We start from the raw sequence: 19,756 nt of genomic DNA on the forward strand, positions 1-19,756 counted from the left end.
AGGAGAGAGGAGGACCTGGAGAGAAAAAAGAAAACAACATTGCAATGCTAGCATCTCGCCACCTGCTACCGGAGGAAGAGTTGGTTTGAGTCTTATTTTCAAATTCCTACCATCTGTCTGGCTTTCTCACTTGTTCTCTTTCTATTTTAAGAACTGTATCAGTTATTCAATTAAGTTTTGAGAACATCAATTTGTGGCGATAAACTCCGTTTGTGAGAAAGAACACAGAAAGCAGGCAGCCTTAGAGCTGAGGAACAGCTCTGATTTGGGGCACAAGTCCAGAGCTTTCTGGTTAACTTCGCACTGCTCTCCACGTGTGGATTTCTCCCCTGCTCTCTCTCTGTGCAGGAGAGTCTTCACCAGTCTCTCTCTGTTGATTTGCAGGAGTCCTTAAGCATGGCAGCGAAGCCCAAGCTTCACTACTTCAATGGCCGAGGCAGAATGGAGTCCATCTGGTGGCTCTTGGCTGCAGCAGGGGTCGAGGTGAGACTTATTCATATTATTTTTGTCTTGGGGTCGTTGATCACTTACTTAGTGAGCTGGTGTAGAAAATATGATTATATGAGTTGAGCAAAAGGCCAGTTTTGCCACCTGCTCTTTAGATACTGGGCTGTGATTGAATCAGTTCATTCTTTTAAATAAGTGCCCAAATAGCGTAGAAACTGGTTGTTGGCAGTGAGCTCACCCAAGGTGAAGCAAATAAAGACAAATGAAGAAAGGAAGGGAGGGAGGGAGGAAGGAAACAAGGAAGGAAGAAAGGGACTCATTCTACCAAATAGCTTCCTTTCATTTCATTCTTATCAGCCAAGTATTGGATATGTTTAACTACATTTGTCTCAAGAATATTAAGAAATAGGGGCACCTGGGTGGCTCAGCTGGTTATGTATTTGGCTCTTGATTTCGGCTCAGGTTATGATCTCATGGTAGTGAGATCAAGTCCCGCGTCAGCTCACAGTGACCATGCATTATCTGCTTGGGATTCTCTCCCCCCTTCTCTCTCTGCTCCTTTTCCACTGGTGCGCGCTCTCGCTCGCTCTCTCTCTCTCTCTCTCTCTCTATCTATATATATATATATAAAGAGAATATTAAGAAACAGGTAGTTTTCTTAACATATAGAAGAGTCTCATAGATACTGATTTAAGAACATACCATTTATTATCAAAACTATAACTATCCCATAGTTTAATGAATTTAAAAACTACTATTCTCAACATACATAAAAGCTAAGTTACTGAAGTTTATAAAGACCTTTCAAAGATAAATATTTGTGTGTAAATATTTATTGTGAACAGAAAGCATTAGCCTCTTTTGTAACCCACAAAATTAAAAAAAATTTACTGTTTACTTATTTTTGAGAGAGAAAGAAACAGTGCACAGTGGGGAAGGGGCAGAGAAAGGGAGACACAGAATCTGAAGCAGGCTCCAGGCTCTGAGCTGTCAGCACAGAGCCTGACTCGGGGCTCAAACCCAAGAACCACGAGATCATGACCTGAGCTGAAGTCAGATGCTTAACTGACTGAGCCTCCCAGGTGGGCCCACACAATTTTTATTTAAAGATTTATTTATTTTGGGGAGAGTGCAAGTGGGGGAGGGGCAGAGAGAGGGAGACAGAGGACCCAAAGTGGGCTCTGTGCTGACAACCTGACAGCAGTGAGTCCAATATGGGGCTTGAACTCATGAACCATCAGATCATGACCCGAGCCAAGATGGATGCTCAACCAACTGAGGCACCCAAGTGCTCCTACATAATTTTTAAAAATCGCTCCTAAATGGTCTCCTAGATCCAAAATGAAAGAACAGGCAGTTTTCTTCACACTTATGGCCAGCTTCACGGGGTTTAACATGAAACTAGCAAGTAACCCCATTCACTTGATATTTGTTAGGATGGTCTACATTCTGTTTTAGCCCTGACAGAATATATGTTCATTTGTTCACTAGGAATTTAGATTCCTTATATGAATGCAGCTTAGAACATGATTTATTATTAATAAATATTTTGTGAAATAGACTATTTTATGTTATCTGGTGGTGTAGAGGTTTTGAAAATATTTTAGGAGACAATCACAGATGTTTTATACTAAAATCTGAAGAAAGCTGAGAAACTATTTGCTTGAAAAAAGCCTAATGTACTGTAGGGGCTCAGAGAAGCCACAATTTACATAATTGGATTCTAGGTCCCTAGGTTAAGAATTCTGTTACAGTAGGGGCGCCTGGGTGGCTCAGTCAGTTGAGCATCTGACTCTTGATTTCAGCTCAGATCATGATCTCACAGTTCATGGGATGGAACCTCACAATGGGTTCTGTACTGACAGTGTGGAGCCTGCTTGGGATTCTCTCTCTCTTTCTCTCTCTCTCTCTCTCTCAAAATAAAGAAACTTAAAAAAAAAGAATTTCTGCTATAATAAAACAAAACATCTTTGTGAAAAGTTCATCAGAACTTTTGTCAAAAATCCCTTTGTTATGAATTTTAAAAATTTTTCTTTTTTTAATGTTTGTTTATTTTTGAGAGAGAGAGAGAGAGAGTCAGAGCAGGAGTGGGAGAGGGGCAGAGAGAGAGGGAGACACAGAATCCAAATCAGGCCCCAGGCTCTGAGCTGTCAGCACAGAGCCTGACAAGGGACTCGAACTCACAAGTTATGAGATCATGACCTGAGTCGAAGTTGGTCGCTTAACTGACTGAGCTACCCAGGCTCCCTGAATGTTTTTAATTTTAAGTTAAAATTTTGAAAATATGTGAAGTTAAAAACAGGTTATAATGAACATGATGCCAGTACATGGAATGAGCAATTATTATAATTTTGTCATATTTGTCTTCGGCCATAAAAATAAAACCACATGGGTAATATACTAATATAATCTTCTTTTAGAAATAAAGCATCACCTTCCCTCCCATATCTACTGAAGTAACCTGTATCCAGTCAGTCCAGCCTTCATATTTTTACAGTTGTGTGTGTGCTCACCAACCACTTGTGTGCCTGTTGAAATAATTTACGTAAATGGTGACTTTTGTGCATCATTCTATGTTTTCCTCCTTGCACTCATTATTATGTTTTGGAGATCTATCCATATGGAGATGGATAAATGACAGATGAATAAAGGAAGAGGGTGAGGAATCAGGGTCATTCCTTTATAATTATTTTTTAGATCTCAGTTTTTATGTATTGTTGCTTTAGTATTCTCTCTGAATAATAAAATATGATAAAACACACAGGAGACAATGTGAGCCCAAAGCCCATCTGTCAAAAACATTGCAGTTTCTTCATAGAGGAGGGCACTATATTTTAGTATATAATAAAACAGTTTGAACTTGTCATTTCTTCTTCCAATGACCTAATTTTCTCAAAACGATAAGAGGCCAATTCTCCTTTTGAGCCACATGAAGCTCTTTCTGGGATCTTCTGACTCCTCATAGTTCTTATATTCAGGGTTAGTATCATCATAGCTTGTCAGAGTTAGGAGAAAATACTATAGTCAATACTTACCTTCTGTGCCTGACTTTTCCTCGTGATGTAAGTCATAGCAAACTTTCAAAAGGTAAATAATCATGCTCTAGCACAAATGACTTTGCTAAAATGGCTGTGCTTTGTTTATCCTTAGAGCCCTGCAGTACTTGACAGGGCCTCTTACATAGTAAGCCTTCAAGCAAAAGATACAATTGAAGAAGACACACCATTAAAAACAAAAACGTTCAGGTGGGAAACCCTCGCTACCAGGTGTGGTCTGGTAAAATTCAATCTAAACCTACCAGAAAATTCCTCGGACAGTATGTAGTCTGCGGAATTTCACAGAACCCCATTCCCAGCCTCTGAGCTCCTGGGTGCTGCCCTCTTCCCAGGCTACTCTCAGGGATTAACCTGGTAACGCACTGGTTGGAATTGGAAGTTGGGCTTTACCCTCTGAGCTCTTGGAGACTGGCCAAAGCAGAGAGTAATGTTACCTTGGAGTTCCTGACATGAGAAATGTAAGGAGAAAGTGAAATCATAAACATGTGCTTTTTATCCCCCCATCACACTACATGAAAGTCAAAAGTAATCTTTAAAATGTTTTTTTAATGTTTATTTAGTTTTTGTTTTTTTACTTAAAAAAACCTTCTTTAATGTTTTATTTACTTCTGAGAGAGAGAGACAGAGAGACAGCATGAGCAGGGGATGGTCAGAGAGAGGAAGACACAGAATCTGTAACAGGTTCCATGCTCTGAGCTGGGAAGACACAGAATCTGAAACAGATTCCATGCTCTGAGCTGACTGTCAGCACAGAGCCCGACGCGGGGCTCACAAACCATGAGATCATGTCCTGAGCTGAAGTCTCTTTTTGAAAGAGAAAGAGACATAGCACAAGCGGGGAAGGGGCAGAGAGAGAGGGAGACACAGAATCCGAAGAAGGCTTCAGGCTCTGAGCTGTCAGCACAGAGCTGATGGGCGGGGCAGAAACCCACAAACCGTAAGACCGTGACCTGAATTGAAGTTGAAAGCTAACTGACTGAGCCCACAGGTCTCCCAAAAAGTAATCTTTAAATTTAGAAAAAAAGGCCTTTGGGGAAGCTTTGTTTTTATATCTTGGTTTCCCCATCTGTATTCTCATATTTGGTGGCAACTTTAGAATATGACTTCTTCCTATAAAAATTATTCAAATACATGGGGCACAGGGGTGGCTCAGTTGCTTAAGCAGCTGACTTTGGCTCAGGCCATGATCTCAAGGTTTGTGGGTTTGAGCCCGGCTCATCGGGCTCTGTGCCGACAAACTCAGAGCCTGGAACCTGCTTGGGATTTTGTGTCTCCTCTTCTGCTCTCCCTCACTCATGCTCTGTCTCTTTTTCAAAAATAAACATTAAAAATTTATTCAAATACAAATTACATATTTAGCAAGATGATAATGTCTAAAATGTCGTGAGTTTGGAGAGAAGGGAGTCTAGCCCTGGTTCTTCCACCTTTTAGCTGAGGGACTTTGGGCAAGTCAGTTAACCTCTCTGGGCTTCATAAACATCAAATGAAGGCTTGGAAAAGAAGAGCACCAAGAGTTGTAGCTAATGCTGGTTTTCAAGGTTTAGGAATATGGGTGATCTGATACCTGGGTTTAATGTTAACATTAAGTATTCAGGAACAACATTGGGGAACCATGGTATCAGTACCTTTTCTTAATATTTTTTATCATCCCAAATTATAAATGTAAAATTTTTGAATTATTTTTGTTACAAAGGGGGTAGGCTAAAATCTTTAGGGAAAATACTGTTTTCTATTTATGCATTGTGTTTCCCATCTCTAGTCATGATAGAAATAACACAGAAAACTCATTTGTTTTAAATTTTACATTGAAATTATACCATACAAAACGTACACATTCAATCTGTAGATATATTTTTTCAGTTAGATTGTTACCACGTAGTTTCTGAGATTTGCTGCAATTTAAATTCTCTGTCTAAGCCAGTGTCTATACAATAGAATGATCAAACAAAAGTGTGCTTGTTCTTGAACCCTGGAAATGAGGGACAACAAACACGACCCAAGGGAAAGTTTTGAGGAAAACAGTGACAATGGTCAATATTGAGCCAAACATTGAGTTAGTCTTCCTTTGATAGGGTCTTATTTAACCATCATGACGGCATCAGGAGTAGGTATTAGCTTCATTTTCACACATTAGGAAACTGAAATTAGAAGAGAGCAACTTGTCTGAGCATTAAGATTGTGATCTGAAAAGTCCGTCTGGCAGGTTCGGTCCATACAACAGGAGGTATCAATGTTACTCAGGATCAGCTGAATTCAGTAATCCCTTTGCATTGGTTTCATATAAAAATTTCCTTGGGTTCATAAAACTCAGAAGAGGCCAGCATGGGTTTAATAACTACTTGAAATATTGGTTTAATTGGTGGTTAGACCATTTACTTCTATTCAGTTCTTTTTCTGTGATATTGAAAGTAATAACAAAGCTCAAAATGATAACTGGCACCAAGTTATTATATTCTGTCTTTCACTTTTTAGTTTGAAGAAGAACTTTTTGAAACATGTGAAGAATTTGGGAAATTAATTCAAAGTGAGAAAAAAAGCCTGTTACACATGATGGTGCATTAGACCAAGGATGAGATAGATGGTCTCTCCATCTCTGTGAGAGGCACACAACAGACACCCCCCTCACAAACACAGATTCTAGAATCATCTTCTTCTTCTTCTTCTTCTTCTTCTTCTTCTTCTTCTTCTTCTTCTTCTTCTTCTTCTTCAATTTTTGAGAGAGCGAGAGAGCATGAGGAGGGGAGGAGCAGAAAGAAGGGGAGAGACTCTTAAGCAGGCTCCACGCTCAGCGCAGAGCCCAAACCAGGGCTTGATCTTACAACCCTGAGATCATGACCTGAGCTGAGATCAAGAGTCAGACGCTTAACCAACTGAGCCCCTAGGGTGCCCCCACACAAAGAGCAGAGAAAGTTAGGTAGACAATATCTGATGTATCTCTATGTCAAGAAGGCAGCACTTGGATCTTGCAACAGGCATAGGAGAGTTCAAAGTAGGAGGGGCCCTGCCTCCAGGCTCCTAAACTGTTCTAATTTCAGCCCTATCCCCCTGCTCCCTCAGCCATAAGGATGATACTACTTTCCACAATAGCCACCTTCATGATACTGCTTTGTCCCTTTGTTCCCTCTCGGGTCTCCAGGACCCAGTTAACTTCTTCGTAACTACATGTGGTCAAAGTAACTGAAGTTACTGGTATGGTTCTGTCTCCCAGCTAGACCCCAAATGACGTAATTAGGGAGCAGAGAGTGTCCTTACAGTGAAACCTGGTGGCAGAAACAGAAAGCCAGGATGCTCTTGCCATGGATCCAGTCCAGAGAACTGGCTCAACTTGAGGTGTTAAGTGGGGGAAAGTGCCAGCTTTACCGTTGCCCTTCTGAGGAAGGGCCAGACAGACTGACAGAGAGGGAGGGAGGGAGAGATGCATAGGCGCAGAGAATGGAATTCTTTTAAATGGAACCACCTCTCTCAAGTTGTTGTTGTTGAATACAAAGATTCCCTGAAAGACTGAACACTAAGCCCAAAACAAAGAGCTGTCACCCAGATGGGAGGTCACTGGGATTCCCACTGGGAGAAGGGAGGGAAAGGATGGAAGGTTCACACAGGAGAGTGGTACGGAATAATGTGTGGAAAGTGCATGGAGGCAAATTTCAAGGAGTGCTTTGAATTCCAGGTTGAGGTTAAGTATTATTGTCTTATAAGCAAAGAGGGGTCATGGAAAGGTTTAAACAGAGTGTTATGATGCTTTATTATTTTTAAATAATAAAGTGTATTTAATAAAAAAAAATTAAAAATAGAACTACCCTATGATCCAGTAATTGCACTACTGTGTATTTACCCAAGGAATAGAAAAACAGTAATTTGAAGAAATACATGCATCCCACTGTTTATTGCAGCATTATTTATAGTAGCCAAGATAAGGGAACAGCCCAAATGTCCACTGAGAGCTGAATGGATAAAGAAGAGGTGGTGTATATATATATATGTATATCTATATATAAATATATAGATATACAATGGAATATTACTCAGCCATAAAAAGAATAAGATCTTGTCATTTGCAACAACATAGATGGATCTAGAGAATATAATGCTAAGCAAAATAAGCCAGTCAGAGGAAGGGAAATACCATACAATTTCACTCATATGTAGAATACAAGAAACAAAACAAATGAACAAAGGGAAAAAGAGACAAACCACAAAACAGGCTCTTAACTATAGAGAACAAACTGGGAGGTGGGGAGCGGTGAATGGGGGAAAGAGGTGATGGGGATTAAAGAGTACATTTATCATGATGACCGTTGAGTGATGTGTGGAATTGCTGAATCACTATTTTGTACACTTGAAACTACACTGGAAATAAAATTTTAAAAAACTTAATTTAAAAAATGGAAGGCCCATCTGAGGGCTGAGTTATCAGCTAGGACATTACTATGACGGCTCAGAGGGAAAGAGAGTTAACTCCTAGGGTGGCTACAGGAATGGAGAGTAAATGGTGAGAAAGGGGTATTCTTGGCCAGAAAGAAAGCTTCTGTGTCTGTACTTTGTTGTATCTCCCAGAGTATACAACCTCAAGTCTTGCACTGTACACATTTTTTTTGTGAATAAGTGCACAAATAGTTCTCCTTTTAGATCAGTCTCTAAAATATTTTAATAATATTTGATTATGTACTCCCATTTTGTAGCATCTTAAGAGTTAAAGAAAATTTAGTTATTACCATCAGGGACAGTAAGTAACCTAACTTTCCTTTGTACATTTTTAGGCGGAACTCTGATGTATGAACAAGTACCCATGGTTGAAATTGATGGAATGAATCTGGTAGAAACCAGAGCTATCCAACGATACCTAGCTGCAAAATACGACTTGTATGGAAGAAACCTACAGGAACAAGCCTGGTAACAACAATCATTTCTTACTTAAAACAAAATTTAAAAAAGAAAACAATATTTAAACTTTAGGCATGTTAGCAATTGTAACAGATGCTAGATTAATCATAATTGATGATAGATGGATTGAAAATCTTTTCTTATTTTTTAACTTATTATGGAAAAAACTAACACACATCAAAGGAGAGAGAGTGGTAAAATAAACCCTCTTTACACAATGTTTACTTTCAACAATTATCAATTCATGGCCAGTTACACAGTTTATTTCATTTTCTGATTCTATATCCAGTACAAAGCAAGGACAAAAAGCAGTGAGGGAAATGGGACTATTTTTCATGAAATCTGTGTTTGCTTCCACTAGGTGGGAGTAAAGCACAGGGTACAAACACAAACTCAGATTTGGGGCATGAACGTGTGAAATTGATTCCAGAAGCAGCTTTTGGAAACCACCTTCCTAGTCTCTGGTACACCAGACAGCACCCCAGTCTCCCAGACAGTCTTAATTCTCATGTGCACACACCAGTCCTTTTGCAATGGGCAAACCAGCACAATAGTTCTGGCCTGTCTAGATTTTGAAACAGTGACCCTAAATTGCAAATTATTGTGCGGAATTAGGAAACCATTAGTTGGTAAACAGCAAACCATCCATTTTTACCAAATGTGGTATGTTTTAAATAAATTTCTCATCATTTTATACACAGAATGAATGCATTTATTTTCAGAAACTTAGCTTTAAAGTTTTTAGTGCAGTAAAATTTTTGAAATGTATCTTGCATTTTTAAATCTTAAAATAAGCTTTCTCTTGCTTTTTACCAGATTCTAACTGCCAATTTCTGTTGAATGCATCCCTGCAGTATAGTTTACACATTCTGCTGCTCTGTATTTCCTGGAAATTAGTTGTTAGATATTGAGGGTTTTTTTTTTTTTTTTTTTAAATTTCTAGGAGAGAGAGAGAGACAGCGTGAGCAGGGGAGGGTCAGAGAGAGAGAGGGAGTCAAAGACTGAAACAGGCTCCAGGCTCTGAGCTGGCAGTCAGCACAGAGCCCCACGCAGGGCTCGAACCCACGAACCGTGAGATCATGACCTAAGCGAAAGTCGGACGCTTAACCGACTAAGCCACCCAGGCGCCCCGATATTGAGGTTTTATCAGACTCAAATACTAGTGGTTTTTGCAAGCTATTTCATAGGTATGGGTGCATTCCCCTATCAGGAAGCAAAAAATGTCTTCTTGTCTACTCTTTATGATCTTGACAGTCATTGGCATTCAGTGCTATCATTCCTGCTGCATTTATAATCTAGAATACTCCTATAAAGAAAAACTCCCGTTTCCTATCTGGTTATCTGGAGTACAGTTTCTCAAAGGAAAGACATGATACACCTTTGTTTCCGAATATTCCAAATGAGTTGGCTCACCTGCATCCTACAACACTGATCAGTTAGTTATTGTTATTGTTCTAGTATCACTATAATCTTATCGATTTAAATATCTTTGATGTGTTTCAATTCATTTTAGTTGTTATTATTATTTAGGCTCAAATTGTCCTACCTTTGGCCAGTGGGGCCAGGTGGCTGCTGGAAATATTTGACCTTACTCTGGTGGTCTCTGATAACTTCCTTATTACCTGGTCTAATATGATGATCTAAATTAATCCTGTACATCTCTTGTTCCGGACTGGACTTAGCCATTTCTCTAAGGAGCTGTGGTTTTTAAGTACATCTTTCACACTAATGTTTAAAAATTACAAATGAATTAATAATTTTTATGGTGCCTTCACTGGTTTATGAAACCTTTTATGTGTTACATACTTTTTATCTTAAAACTCTTTCAACTACATAAAAGCAGATTGTTGACTTTTCAGCATGGTGTGCCAAACATTTTCTTTGAAACCCTAACAAGACTTTCATCTTAGAACCATTATTTCTTAATGGACTTGGATAAGGGCAATGTAAAAGAATGGCTTTGCTTTGCAGCATTGCGGCATGCGGTAATGACTCGTCATTAGCGCGTTGGGCTTTGCTTTGCTGAATCATTACACATGTAGACATTTAAGGCATTTCCAGTGTGACTTGATTGTTTTCTTGAAGCACATTTCGTGTTTTATCTTATGCTAAAGCAACATAGATTTTTTCCTCCCACTTTCATGTATCTTTATTATGATTCTTTCTACTTGACCATCCAGTAAAACTATAATAAATGAGATCATTCACACACACGTACACACACACACACACACACACACACACACACACACACACACACACAAACTCTTTCAACTACATAATCCCAAAGCAACCCTACTGCTCAGAATGCTACTCTTCTGGCTCTCAACTGCTGCAAACGCTTTGTCCCACAGTTCTGTGAGTTGACGCAGATCAGCTGGATGGCACTGAGAGTCTCTCATGCAGGTCCTCACTCATATGTCTGGCAGGTTGAAAGAGCTGGGACAAATGGCCTGGCAGGGTCTCTATCTCCCTCCACATGACTTCTCCATGAGGCCAGCTTGAGCTTTTTCTTCCATGAGGCAGCTGGCATCCCTCAGAGCAAATATGGAAGAGGACCAAGTAGAAGCTGTGAGGCTTCTTATGATCTAGTCTTAGAAGTCTCAGAACATTACTTCCCCGCACTGTGCTGGTCAAACAAGTCCCCAGGGCCCATTCAGATTCAAGGGGAGAAGGAGATTGTTCTCAGTGGCAGGAGTAGTAAAGTATTTGAGGCCATTTCAAGATACTTGTTCCTATTCTAGGTTAAATCTAAAAGAACTATGGCTCCAAAAGATTAAGAGACTTACTTTGGAGAAGGACAGAGGTTTTCCAGTCCAGTAGTAAGTAGTCTTTACACTATGCCATGGTGCCTTGTCTAACATAGTACCTATTTTTCTGTTCATTCTGGCATAGAGATGTGAGTGGTAAGGGGGAACCCGTCGAATAAGTTCTGTGCCTTCCTAAATTATTCTAAGTTTAAGAACCTTCAATCCAGATGGAGATGTTGTAGGCAGCATAGAAGTCTCTAGTTGCCTCTTTCCTCCCTTGTCTAGATATGGGTGATTTCATTGTTACAATAACATTTAAGTAGACAAATATGATCTTTGCCTAATTTAATACTTTAGGATTATCTCAATACTCTGTTTTAATTAGCACTCATGTCACAGGGTTGAAATTCACATCCACATAATTGCTCACATACTTTAGTCCTATAATTTTCCCTATTTCTCAAATTGATCTTAATAGCTCAAAGAAATAGCATGCAGGTAGAAATGCTTGATTTTAACTCATGGGACAATTTGACACCTGCTAATTAGGCAGGTTAAACTGAGGCATTAGTTAACATGTTTCTTTGGCTCATGAAATGATGGTTCTTTTACCTGGAACTCTTTGAATTATCATCCCTTCTCTAGGATCGACATGTATGTGGAGGGCTTAAAGGATCTGAGTGACATGATTATGTTCTTTCCACTCTCTCTGCCTGAAGAGAAGGAGATGAATCTTGAATATATCCTTGAAAGAGCCACTACAAGATTCTTCCCTGTCTATGAGAAGGTAAGCAACAAACTTCTGCCCTGCTCTATGACATGGATCAAGCGGGAGAAAAAACAACTAAACTAAAAATAAAGAACTTTATTGGTGGATAAACATCCCAAACACACTTTGTGAAAGCAAAATTCTTCCCCCAATTACCATTATAAGACAAATCTGCCCTCCCTCCTCTCACCCTAGTCTTCTGCATTATATATTTTTAAGGATTTCATACATAATTCCAGCAATATTTATAGTCCTAGTGCTGACAGAATTTCAGTTACTTGATTTAATTATGGAGTAAAACAGAGTCTTATAAAGAGGATTCAAGGGGGAAAATTCCACACTAATTAGAGAGGAAGGGGTGGAAAGGATGGATGTTACTTCTGAAATACACTGGATAGTACAGGGCCCAGGGCAGTTCATAAGGCTTATCAGAATTCTATACAATATTCTAAAAGTTAAGAAAAAAATTGTTCTAGAAATAACACTATTTTCATCTATCTCTGCATTTTTAACAGCTGAAAATAATGTCTGAAAACCTTGAGTTTTAAGCAAATGCTCAGTGTCAGCCCTAATACAAGGATCGGATGACTTCTTTAGTATCAATGCACTTGACCTCCAGCTGCATTCATTATAATATCAGTCAACATAGGAAAGCATCATGAAAAATGTTAAGGTTTTGGTAAAAATGAGACAGGTCAGTTTTCCAAACCTACCAGCAATGCTGATTTAACCCATTCTTTATGAGTTGAGTACCAATGGTTATAATTGAAGGATTTAGTACATACATGGAAATATATTTATCATATTAACAATTTTATAGTCTAATCATATAACGTAGATTATTTATTTGATGTTTATGTATTTAGAATAGATGACTGATACTCTAACTTCCTAGGTTATATTTTTTCATTTGTTACAGTGAGTTATCAGCCCCCTTGGTCCAAGATGGAAGGCAAATCAAACTGAACAGTCTACACCTCAGGCTTTCTCAGTATGATTCCTTCAAAATCATTTAAAAGATAGTCTCTGGGGCATCTGGGTAGCTTAGTTGGTTAAGCGTCTGACTTTGGCTCATGTCATGATCTCATGGTTTGTGAGTTTGAGTCTCACGTTGGTCTCTGTGCTGACAGCTTTGAGCCTGGAACCTGCTTCAGATTCTGTCTCCCTTTCTCTCTGCCTCTCCCCAGCTTGCACTCTGTATCTCTCTCAAAAATATATAAATGTTAAAAATTGTTTTTAAAAAGATAATCTATTCTGATGTAATTAACATATAATTTAAGAGATCTTGATCTTATAATTTTACTAATATTGGTAATGGAATCAATGTTTAACACCACTATTTCCAATGACCTAAGTGTTTGTTGTGGGGTGCTATGAAGAACAGAGACTTCTCTGGTGGCTAAAAATCAACAACAATGAGTCAGCAGCATCAACAACATCATCATCACCAAAACAGTGTTAATCATATGATGGCTCATTTTTGCTTTGTGCCTACTTTGTGCTAATCACTGTGCTATGCATTTTGCTTACATGATTTCATGTAATCTTCAGAACTCCATCAAAGATGTGACATTGTTATCCTCATTTTGCAGATGAGGCAATCAGAGCTTAAAGAAGCAAAGTAACTTGTCCAATGTCATACAACTAATAACATTGACACCTACAGTCAGGTCTCTCCAACTTCTGATCCCATGTCCAAGCATCACAAAATCACAGAGGGTTAGAGCTAGAAAATACTTTAGTGACCTACTACTCCAACCTTTAATATTCAGTTGATTTTTAACACAAAGTGACCCATAAGTCAGAGCTTTATTAGAAGAAAATTTGTGGGGTGCCTGGGTGACTCGGTCGGTTGAGCATCTACTCTTGATTTCAGCTCAGGTCATGATCCAAGGGTCATGGGATCAAGCCCCATATCAGGCTCTGCACTAAGCACCAAGCCTGTTTGACATTCTCTCTCTTTTTCCCTCTGCCCCTTTCCCTCTCTTGCACACACACTCTCTCTAAAGTAACATAAAAAATTTTTTAAAGAGAAGAAAATCTGCTTATAGATGAGGTGTATGTCCCTTTGAGAATCGTGTTCTCCTTCAAAGAGCAACAAATCTAAGGAGCCTGCCCTGAGATGGTGTGAGGAGAGAATTATCATCGCAGACCCAGGAGAACCACCAATCCAGGCTGTGGGGATAAAATTATTCTATAAAGGTTCATAGAGTACATACAATGGAAAGAAGACAAAGGCGTATGTGAGATTAGGCTGTTTCTGGTGTTCAGAATACTCAGGAGGATTCGGACTAGTCCACTTCTTTCGATGAACAAACCAAAGCCCTCAGAGATGGGATTTATTTGTGCTCACACAGCTAGCCAGTGGCCAAGATTAGGAACCACACCTTTTTTAAAGACTTTCTGCCAATCACACTGACTTTAAATTGCCTTGCTAGTATAATCCCTAAATCCTCTAATTCTTCTCAACTATCACGCAGGCACTAAGAGACAATGGGCAAGATTTTCTTGTGGGCAACCGGTTGAGCTGGGCTGATATACAGCTCCTTGAAGTCATCTTAATGGCTGAAGAGTGCAAACCCAGTGTCCTCACAGGCTTCCCTCTGCTACAGGTAACGCTCTCCAAATAGCTCCCAAGAACTGCAGGAAGAATGAATTTTTATCATTTGCTTGTTCTTTCTTTCAGTCATTCTAATTCTTATTCTCATTCTCATTAGCATTTAAGAACTTACTAACTTCTTTTTGCCAAGATACAAAGACACTCTCAAAGAACACATCAAGTGGGTGAGACAAGCACATAGACAGGTAACCTCAGTATAAGGTAGTGATTTTAAAAATAAAGAGAGATACGGGAAAATAGAGAAGGGCATGTGGGCCAGCACGTGGATCTGGGGCAGACTTCTGGCAGGACTCAAGTCTCAAAGGTTTTGCCCAGAATGTGGCAGGACCTCAATAAAATGGCTTTCTTGCTCCAGATAAGGTGATGGGAAAACATTGAAGATACTCTCGTCCTAACACAGCCATTGTTTAGCAGTAACCAGAGCCAGTGACTATACTCGCAGGTGCTAAGCATTGTACCAAGCACTGAATGCACAGTACTTCATTGATTTCATTTCATCCTCAAAGTGGATAGGAAAGGACTCCAAGAGGTCAGAGAACTTTCCTTCAAGTCACACTGTCAGTAGGTGACAGGACTGGTGTACAAACTCTCAGCCTGACTGATTCCATGGCCTGCATTCTAAGACACTTTGCCATGTTGGTGGATTCCTTTCTAACCTTTTAAATATATGCTTATTTAAAATAGTTGTAATCCAAGTTATGGTAATTCTGCAGCCTCCATGTCCCACTTCACATTACATTATGTGCATGTTTTGGTATTATTATTTAGTCTGCCTCATTTTATACAATATGGTCTTATATTTTTTGAACAATTTTCATGACGATATAATATTCCATTTACTGTGCTCTGAATAACTTATTATTTTTCATTTATTTTTGAGAGCGAGAGAGGGAGAGCATGAGCAGGGGAGGGGCAGAGAGAGAGACAGAGACAGAGAGACAGAGAGAATCCCACGCTGGCTCCTCGGTGTCAGTGCAGAGCCTGATGCAGGGCTCGATCTCGTAAGATCATGACCTGAGCCAAATCAGGAGTCTGACACTTAACCCACTGAGCCACCCAGGTGCCCCAGAATAACCTAAATAGTGAACATCATAAACAACTTAAATATTCAATATCTGAGGAATGTCTACATAAATTAAGATACATTTATCGGGTAGAATTTTATGCAGTTACCTAAAGGTATATTTTCAAAGATTACGTTACAACATGGAAAAAATGCTTAGGACATAAAATCCTTATGACATAAGGACTTCTATTTATTAGTTATATATCAGGATACTCTGGAGTATTTGCTTTTATGAATAATGTTGCAACAGCATCTTCATGGGTATAAATTTTTCCACATTTAAGATGGTATCACTAGGCTGCAATCTGAAAAATGGGGTCACTTGGTTATAGCCTATGAACATTGTCGTGGTTCTTGAGAAATATTGCTAACTTGCTTTGTACAAGTCATCACTTTGTAAGCCACATCAGGTACGAAAATTCCTTTTTCTCCTCTACCTCTCCCAGCGTGAGAAATATAATTTTTAAACACTTTGTCTCATATGCAAAAATGTACAACGCTTATATTTTGTCTATTTTGCCATATTCTCTTTTAATGGATTGTATACTTCTGCATTTTAGGAGTTCAAGGCCAGAACCAGCTGCATTCCCACAATTCACAAATTTCTCCAGCCTGGAAGCCAAAGGAAGCCTCCACTAGATGAAGGCTCCATTGAGACCGTGAAGAACATATTCAAATTTGAACGTGGCATGTTTCTTAAAAACATGGCTACTATAGTAGCTGAGTATTAACAAATCAAGAGGTCTAATGGACTCCACACGTTTCACTTCACATTTGTAGGCATACCCAAAAAGGTATCGTAAGGTCAAGTTGATAAAGATAAGCAAAAGGAAATAAACTACCTAACATTTGCCTGCAAATCAGACAACACTTTTTCTGTGTGTGTGTGTATGTTTATAAAACAGTAAAACACCAATCCATCAGAATCATCCAAATAAAGATTCTTCTCCATTCTACTTATTGCAAAAGAGTAAAATCCTATGTAAGTCAACGGGTATCAATGACTTCTTTAAAAAAGGAAAAACCCCACGTAAATACCAACCGTCATACATTTCCACATCCTTTTGGGGGAAGGTCTAGGACAGAGCATAGCTTCAAACTGGTTTCTTAAGTGTTCAGTCACTAGAGTATTTTATAGATAGAGCATATATTTTTATCACTAAGTTCACATTTAGTTTCTTCTTCAGTATCATAATCATACTTTGAGTGTAAACTGTTGTCGGTCCAAATCTGAAGGGTCTTTTCAACCATCTCTATAGTCAGCAAATGCATAGAGCACCCTAGTGATAACCACTTTTTCCAACCTTGCCTGTGGTAACAACCTCTTTGCACCATTAGGATAAATGGGATTTCTTTTAAAAAGTAGAATATTTTTAAAGTATATCCAAGGATTTTGTCTGGGTTTTCTATTTGGTTAAACTGGTAGCTTCCTTCCTTCCTTCCTCCCTTCCTTTCCTCCCTTAACTGAATTACTTATCACTGGAAGTCTAATAACTTCACTGAAAGTCAGCTGGGAAAGGCAACTGAACACAACCGTATCAACTCTGCTCTTCTCAGTCGGGACTCCACTCCCCATCTCGTGCAAAGAGTGGGTTTGAGATCTGAGATCACTGAGTAGGAGCAATAGGATCAAAATTGAAGACTTTGAGAGCTTTAAGGGATCTTTTTCACCGTTTAGTCCAAATTCCTCCTTAAGGATGAGAAACTGAGACCCAGAGAGAGGAAACGACCTTCCAAAGAACATACAACCTGCCTGTGGGAGGACTGGTCTGAAACTCAGGTTTCTTGATGTTCCGTCTGGGGCCTAAAAGTAAGTGCCTTGGACATTAAGTCATGACTGTTCCTAAAAATGATGTGGTGATTTGGGGACAAAGTCATTTTTGTTTTAAAACTATTACTGTCTCAGTGAGAGAGAGTATCTGCTCCTGAGGAAGAGTTCTGGCTTAAAAAAACCTCCTTTCCAATCACTTTCATTAATAATTGAGCATTTAAATGTTAAAAATCATTTGGGAATATATAGAGAGGACACTAAGATGAGAGAACCAGGTTTAAAACAGAATGCATTTTATTTGGATACTGAAAGCATTGCGTCAGTATGCAGAGTGTGCTGAGAAAAAATACCACTGGCAGCAGTACAATCAAAATGGAAGAAATATACTTTCTAACATAACACAAACGACAAACGGACCCATCAGTATTTTGTAAAGTTCACTTTGGGCACTCCATTATCTGATAACTGGCAGTTTAATTTAAACTTCAGATACCAGTAGGTGGAATTATCAAAAAATAAAACACTCCACACATATAAAAACTAGACGCAGCAAATGAAAGAGAGTATAATGATTTAGTAAATATTTTTAATGAAACTATTATCGGATAAGTAGAAAAACAGTCGAGGTTTTATTTTAAAAAAATAATCCCTCAAACTAGTGTTCATATTGAAGGTTTCTGTTGTTTCTAATGTAGATTAAGACACTTAACATTCCATGCTGGAGTTTATCCTTTTTTTTAAGTTTATTTATTTAATCTGAGAGAGAGAGAGAGCACAAGTGGAGAAAGGGGAGAAAGAAAGAGAGAGAATCTCAAGCAGACTCCACACCATCAGTTGCAGAACCTGACGCGGGGCTCGAACTCACGAACTGCAAGATCATGGCCAGAGCTGAAGTCAGATGCTGAACCGACTGAGCCACCCAGGCACTCCTGAAGTTTAACTTTGAAATACTAAGTGTATGCTCTGCCCGTTACAGTAGAATCCCATGAATTTAGTTTTCAGTTCCTCCAGATTTTCAGAGCAGCAGTATGACAAGTCTCAGAATCATCATGAGGCTGGATTAAAGTAAAAGGGCAAAGGTCAGGTCACACTTACATGGCATAAGACAGGTTCATATATTCACCAAACCTGTACTGTTAGGAAACTTTGGCTTCCAGGATTCTCTCTTGCTTCTCCTTGGAGCAGGAGTGATCTCGTTATCCCTGTAAAGGAACTTCTCAGACCTGGCTGAATTAGCTACTTAAAAATGTTGATTGATTGCATGAGCCAAATCAGTACTCATTGTTCTGAAAATCTGGGATGAGCCTTTATAAGAGAAAGGTTTGAAAAGAAACACAAATCTTTCATAAGCTAGTGAAGGCACATGGCTTGAAAAAACAGGGGCACCTGGGTGGCTCAGTCAGCTAAGCGTCTGACTTCAGCTCAGGTCATGATCTCACAGTTCATGGGTTTGAGCCCCGTGTCGGGCTCTGTGCTGACAGCTAGCTCAGAGCCTGGAGCCTGTCTTTGCATTCTCTGTCTCTCTCTCTCTCTCTCTGACCCTCCCCTGCTCGCGCTGTCTCTCTATGTCTCTCAAAAATAAATAAAAAACAAAAAAAGAAAATAAAAGAAGAAAAAATAATCAAGGAGCAATTCTGGGGTGTTATTATTATAATCTCAGCTACTTTCTGTTGATTGGGGCCTTGTCTTCTTGACCCATGAATCCTGCTTCTGATTCTTTCTATCACTAAATATCATTTTTAGAACACAGCCATCACTGGAAGGCAGTACTTTCTAATCACATTCCTCTCTGACACCCACCCCCAATCAAGCCATAAACTTTATACATAGCCACACCAGAAGTTTATATAGCAAAGTAGAAATTACTCATTGCATTACCACCTAGTGATAAACACTATTTAACAGTTTCAAGTATTTCCTTCCTATCTTGGTTTTTAATACAGAAACTTTTGAGATCACACTATATTTGGTTGTTTATTATGTTTTCATCTTCTATTGTGTCATTAAGATTTTCTAATGCCACTAAATAGTTTTTGAAAACGGTACATGTAATGCCTGCTCAGTAGTTCATTAAGTAGACAAAACATGTATTGAAACATTTCCTTATTGGTGAAATTTTTAAAAAATGTTTATTTATTTTGAGAGAGACAGAGAGAGAGGGAGGGAGGGACAGAAAGAGGAAGTGAGAGAATCCTAAGCAGGCTACATGCTGCCAGCACAGGGCCAGACATGGGGCTAGAACCCATGAACCATGAGATCATGACCCGAGCCAAAATCAAGATTTAGATGCTTAACCCACTAAGCCACTCAGGCACTCCTTAAGTTGTTTCTAATTTTTTAATTCACCATTTGTTCCATTAGAAATAAAGTTGCAGGGGCACCTGAGTGGCTCAGTG

General features: G+C 39.1%; 1 protein-coding gene across 2 annotated transcripts; it reads left to right on the top strand.

The window, feature by feature from the left end:
- The first annotated feature begins 57 nt into the window (after positions 1 to 57).
- LOC120224698 (glutathione S-transferase-like) lies at positions 58 to 16,437 on the top strand. 2 transcript variants are annotated; one of them, XM_039222957.1, is made up of 7 exons: positions 58 to 79; positions 385 to 483; positions 5,976 to 6,027; positions 8,261 to 8,393; positions 11,780 to 11,921; positions 14,384 to 14,515; positions 16,150 to 16,437. In XM_039222957.1, the coding sequence occupies exons 2-7, from the start codon at positions 397 to 399 to the stop codon at positions 16,318 to 16,320; spliced, it is 717 nt and encodes a 238-aa protein (XP_039078888.1). In that variant the 5' UTR covers positions 58 to 79; positions 385 to 396; the 3' UTR covers positions 16,321 to 16,437. The 2 variants fall into 2 exon arrangements, with proteins under 2 accessions (XP_039078888.1, XP_039078889.1); XM_039222958.1 differs by lacking the exon at positions 14,384 to 14,515.
- The last annotated feature ends 3,319 nt before the right edge of the window (positions 16,438 to 19,756 follow it).

The sequence above is a fragment of the Hyaena hyaena genome, unplaced genomic scaffold (genome assembly GCF_003009895.1).
Source record: "Hyaena hyaena isolate Hyena2069 unplaced genomic scaffold, ASM300989v1 scaffold_1223, whole genome shotgun sequence".
NCBI classification, from domain to species: Eukaryota; Metazoa; Chordata; class Mammalia; order Carnivora; family Hyaenidae; genus Hyaena; species Hyaena hyaena.

Excerpts from the sequence above, each read along its gene's own strand:
- LOC120224698 (XM_039222957.1), top strand. The coding sequence starts at position 397 with ATGGCAGCGAAGCCCAAGCTTCACTACTTCAATGGCCGAGGCAGAATG. Across the intron at positions 8,394-11,779 it reads AACCTACAGGAACAAGCCTG|GATCGACATGTATGTGGAGG; the intron begins GTAACAACAATC and ends TCCCTTCTCTAG. Across the intron at positions 14,516-16,149 it reads CAGGCTTCCCTCTGCTACAG|GAGTTCAAGGCCAGAACCAG; the intron begins GTAACGCTCTCC and ends TCTGCATTTTAG.